The sequence below is a fragment of the Anneissia japonica genome, unplaced genomic scaffold, assembly GCF_011630105.1.
Source record: "Anneissia japonica isolate Jap-2015-1 unplaced genomic scaffold, ASM1163010v1 scaffold172582_len1462937_cov174, whole genome shotgun sequence".
Lineage (NCBI taxonomy): Eukaryota > Metazoa > Echinodermata > Crinoidea > Comatulida > Comatulidae > Anneissia > Anneissia japonica.
The window spans coordinates 896,671-902,266 of NW_022725666.1; the positions used below are offsets into that span (position 1 = coordinate 896,671).

The window sequence follows — 5,596 nt, forward strand, 5'->3', positions numbered from 1 at the left end:
TGCGGTCAGAGGTATTTGAATGTAAATAAACTAATAATTTAATTTTTAGGCACCTTGCCTTCAAAATTAGAAGGGAAAAACTCATTATTTTTTTCAACAGGCGGGGGATTAGAAGACACGTACATCTCTTCATAAAACTTACGAGTTTCGTCAAGAATTTGATTTGTTTTGTGATATTTAGGTTAAATAGACGAGCGGTACTGGGTAAAGACAACTTACAAGGATACTTTATTCATCCAACTACGAGGAAATTTCATGGCTGTATACAACAATATGGAACAGCACAAGACTATTACTAAAAGTGATGATTTTAGTAATAATAAAACTAATAATATAATAATAATAATATTATTAATAATAATAATAATAGTTATGATATATTCGAATTAACTTGTTATTAATAAATACTGGCCACCCACACTAAAAACCCTCTATCTCTGATGTCTCTCCTTCCTCTGGGGAGGAAGGAGAGACAATGGCGTTCTGTAGAGACCTGCGGTGGCCTCAGTCTAACGCTACGTTCAATGTAACAGTTGGCAATATCTGAATGAATGGGGGCAGTGCCGGATTAACCATTAGGCAAATAAGGCACAAGCCTTGTGGGCCAGGCGAAAATGATAGGCCATCAAAAGTTGGGCTGCAATATTATTTACACTCTATTTTCTGGTATTACGGTATTAGTCCAGAAAACTCGGAGACATTCAATGGGGTCCATTCAATTAACATGTTTGGGCCATTTCCAAAATGTGCCTTGAGGCCAGACGATGCTTAATCCGGCACTGGAAGGGGGTGACTTACATCAGCCCATATTGGACAGAACTTCTTGCACAACCGTTCGCGGTAGACCATCCTCCGTGCCCTCCTCACCTGTCTATCTGTCCTATCCCTATCAAGTTGATTTACATTCCCACCCCAAGCCAATAAGCAATACCCCCACACAGAACCAATTACTGATAAATAAATCATATGCAGAATTTGACTACAGACATTGAATTCCCAGTTCTGTTTATTTCCTGTATATATCCAGAACTATCATTTCCCTTTATCAACCCAATGAGCATCATCAGCAAATTTTACTGCGAGACAATTTGTTTGATCAGTTGTTCTGTAATCGGCAGTATATACTGAAAAGAGGAAGGGAGCTAACACTGTACCCTGTGGTGTGCCAGTATTAGTAAAAATTAAATCTGAAATAACTCCAGAACTTAGTCTAACAAACTGACTGCGGTTTACCAGAAAATTAAATACAAAAACAATAAAGGTTTCTTGCTTCAAGCAAGGTATCCATTCGTAAAGTCTTATGAAAATAAGCCTATTCAAGTAAACATAAAAGTGTCGGGGATCAGGACATACCTTTGACTTTAGATTGACAAAGATTGAAATATGTTGAATACAGACACAATGTATACACAGAACTAGTTCTAGAGTTAATGTAAATATGTATCAAAATGATATATTTATGATATATACACATATATATTTATATACACATTATGCGTAAATAGGTATTTAGTAAAATGAATAAAATTTAACGAAAATATGGAAGAAGCATAGGAAGAAAGAATAGGAAAGAAAGCTGCTGAAATGTTTACCGAAAATAAACAATTAAAAGAACCCTGACATGTTCGTGGTTGTCATCTTGTTTTATTATATGCTCTCCAACTAAAACTACCACATATATCTTATATTTCATTATCATATGCTCTCCAACTAAAACTTCCACATATATCTATATTTCATTGCTAAACATTTTCATTTAATTTCAGGTAACATTTATTTCGATAATAAGGCAACAGATACAATTATAACAGTACAGAAAAAAAAATGACAAAAAACGGGAAAAAAACATTATTATCATTGGGTCCTAGCTAGAAGTAGGTACTTGTCTCGCTAGGACCCAGTAAAGAGGTAGAAAGAAAATAAATTTTAAAAAAAACATTACGGCAAAACCAGTATATTTGTAAAAGGGCAATTAGCCTGGATATATAATTTTGTCAATAAAAATCTTTGGAATAGAATGACCATAAACAAGATTGAAATAAAAGCACTTAAAAAGTTTTAAGTGTCATTAATACTCAACAGATTGATCAAAAGTAAAGGCAAGTTTATTAGTATCAGGGACCTTTTAATTAACACTGATATAACATGCATAAATAGAAGGGTAAAACTATATGGAAGATTAAAGAAAAAGTAAAAATAAACAAATAGACATAAAATTATTAAGATACTGCACAATTAAAATCTAAAACAATGTAAAGACCCTTTGTAAGGGTTTTATTACTAAAATCATAATTAGGCCTACTGTTCATATTTACCATAATCATTGTTATTTGTATTAAATATTATTATTGTGGAAATTGTCAATATTGTGTAAATATTTTTCAAAAGTCAATGCTAAAAACCATTAAGGTTAAGCAGAGGTTTTCTACATCTACAGGTTCCTGCTCCGAGGTGTGGAAATAAGGGAAATTGCAGAAAATTTGAGAGCAAAGTTGTGTGTAAGTCAGAGGTGGTCTGTGTGACAAACACCAGGGGTGGGTATAAAAATGTGTGACAAGGCCAAATTATTACACATTGAGGGCCGCTCGCAAACTTCGGAAAATTTATAATGATAATTTGACAATTCCTATGTGCTTATAAAACCCTTCAAGCAGTGCATTGATTCTATAACAACACTTTATGCAGTTTTAATACGGTATTACTATTTACAGTTGATAGACCGGGCCATATTAGGCAGGCCGCCATACATACAGTTTTAAAATTAAATTTAAATAAAAAATTGCTGTCAGGCCACATGTGGCCCGTGGACGCTACCAGACTTATTCCAGCTTCACTGTACATTATGGTTTTTCCATAGATATTGAGTGACCCTGCAAAATATAATGGTGACCATATTTTGGGTTACAACCTATGGTTTGAATACCCATATCATAAATGATGTTTACTTGTGCATAAGTTTTATACAGTGAAAAGTCAGTCATCTACTTGATGATCAACGTCATTATAATGTGGCCAAGATTCTTGAAAAAGAAACAATTATTGTGATGAGGGTTTGCCCACAACCAAAGATGACTGCAAAGTGAGCGTCCAAAGACAGTTGTAAGGCTTGGATTATGAATGCGAACAAAGCACCTGCAATGAAAAATCATTATATAAATAATTGACAAAATTAAATTATAATGTGTAAATAGCCCTTTTCATTCATTATTTTATTTAAACACGATAACATTTCAACACAAAGTTTGTTTTACAAACGGTCGTGTGAACACAAGTAACATTACACAATTTCGATTTAAAATTCAAAACAGAGAGCGATCAGCTCAAACCTCAAAAGGAAGTGTCCTGTGTCCATTTGGACGGGTCAATGTACAGTCTGACTTAAAAAATTCCTACAAAAGCTTTTTAAACAGTTTTTGATACTATGGATGTTAGGAATAACATACTGCCATGAATGATATTGAAGTGATGGTACTCAGCGTTCTCAGTAGTTATTTAATACCATTTTAAGTAGCAATAATGCAAATTTATTTCAACCATGTTTTTTAAAAAAAGTTAAATAAAAAAACTTTATATATTGATAGAATATACATATTAATGTATTAATTAATTCCATCCACTTACACAACTCAAAATTTAAAAGATAATCCATATTTTTTTTATATATGTAAAATGGTTTTGTGATAACGTAATTTTTTTTTTTTTTTTAATTTCGCCTTATGTATTTTTTTATTTAGTAGTTAAGATTTCAAGTGTCAGCAGGAAAAATTTCATGTATACTTCATTGTAAACGTGACAATAAAGAAAATCTTATCTTATCTTATCTTATCTATTATATTGTGATTGAAAACTGAACAAGAAAAATACTTACTGCTAATAACACCAGCTGTGATTGGTCCAAGAAAACCAACAATTAATATCAGTATTGGCAGAAATCTAGCATAGCGATGTTTACGTAACGCAAAGAATGCAATAGCTGCTGCAACAGAATGTACCACAAATGACGACAACATATACCATAAAAATGAGAACTTCCATATATCTGTTAAGGAGAAAAAATATTGATTAAATTATTTATTTCATCACTTCCAATTCACACAAACACATATCCCCAATTTACACAGATAAAAACGGGATAAACCCAGAAAAAACATGTCGTATAATAGTGCTATTGGTAGTTTACTCTTTGGAATAATAATGTTAATGATAAAGGACACTTTGTGTGTACTGGACTCAACCTAACCAACAAGGCCTCTGTGGTGGAATTCGTAAGATAATTCGTACGAAAAACTAAAGGTCCCGAGTTCGAGTCCCGGTGGAGGCAAATGTGTATACACACATATATACTACTATATTGTCTTATAGTTATGCTAACTGCAGAATATTCCACAGCGATCTCAATATATTGCTTTGTAGATTATGACAGGCTACCATCAGCCAAGACTGGTCGAACAGGTTCCTGTACACTGTCTGGCATACACCTAAATTTGATACAGCGTACCAACCGCTACCTTTGTGACATGCTCAGGTCCCAACGACTCCCATTGGCCACAATTTGGTGTCTGCATGTTAAGAAGCTGAAAACCGATTTCATTTTTGGTTGAGAACCACTGAACATAAGTTACCTTACATTGGACTAAACAAAAACAGAACTGCACACATTTTTCTACTACACAATTACTAACTGTTTTTGAAAAGGTCAACACGGTTTTGGACAGTGCTGGACAAGTCGACATTGTCTACTCTGATTTCACAAAAGCTTTTGACAGTGTTTCTCAACATTTCCTTCTGCACAAAATCACATCATTTTGTATTTATTTTAAACTTCATAATTGGTTCACTGTTTATCTTTCGAATAGACAACAAAGGGTTGTTGTCGAAGGGGCCCACTCCGAATGGTTACCAGTCACCTCGAGTGTGCCATAAGGCTCAATACTGGGTCCTCAGCTCTTTCTCCTAGCACTTTTCAAAATTCCATGTTAGCTTATTTGCTGACGAATTTAAGGTCTATTTTCAACCCCTTGGTCAGATGGAGTCAAGTCCGGGGTCTCTCCTTCAATCCTGCCAAGTGTCAGATCATTACTATTAGCAGATCTAAGAAAGCTGTTAAGTTATTGCATGAATGGCCTGACACTTGGCAGGGCTAGGATCTTAAATGGGACAATCATATCAGCAGGGTAGTTAAGAAAAGCAATCGAAAGCTCAGTCTTAAATAGGGACGTAGCCATGATTTTGTATGTCTCACACTGAAAAGACATGTTCAAAGGGAGATATTAATATATGATGGTTGTTCTTGAAAGACCATATATCATATATACTGTATAAAATGTATCAAGGAAAAAAGCCTAGTGCAGTGGTGGATCCAGGAATTTCAAATAGAGGAGGCCCAAGGAGGGACTTTGACAGATGGAATGTCTGTACCACCTAAGCCCACCATGGTTGGGGCTGAGGTAAGCAAATTTACGATTATGTCACCTCTAGATAGCCGGAAATGACAATCTCAGACTTTGAATGTACTTTTCTTTTTTTCTGTGATTTTTTTGTACAATTTTGAAAAATTTAGAGAGGCCAGGAAGGCTGGGCCCCCCACACCAGTTGA

The 5,596-nt window shown here is 34.4% G+C and overlaps 1 protein-coding gene across 1 annotated transcript in view; it reads right to left on the reverse strand.

Annotated features, from left to right (window-relative positions):
- Positions 1–1,624: 1,624 nt before the first annotated feature.
- LOC117112809 (transmembrane protein 170A-like) overlaps positions 1,625–5,596 on the reverse strand; it is a 26,631-nt gene continuing 22,659 nt past the window's right edge. The window contains exons 3-4 of the mRNA XM_033255984.1: positions 3,869–4,039; positions 1,625–3,132 (exon numbers count right to left, since the gene is read on the reverse strand). Coding sequence (XP_033111875.1) covers positions 3,002–3,132; positions 3,869–4,039 — 302 coding nt within the window. The 3' untranslated portion in view covers positions 1,625–3,001. The remainder of the gene's footprint in view (positions 3,133–3,868; positions 4,040–5,596) is intronic.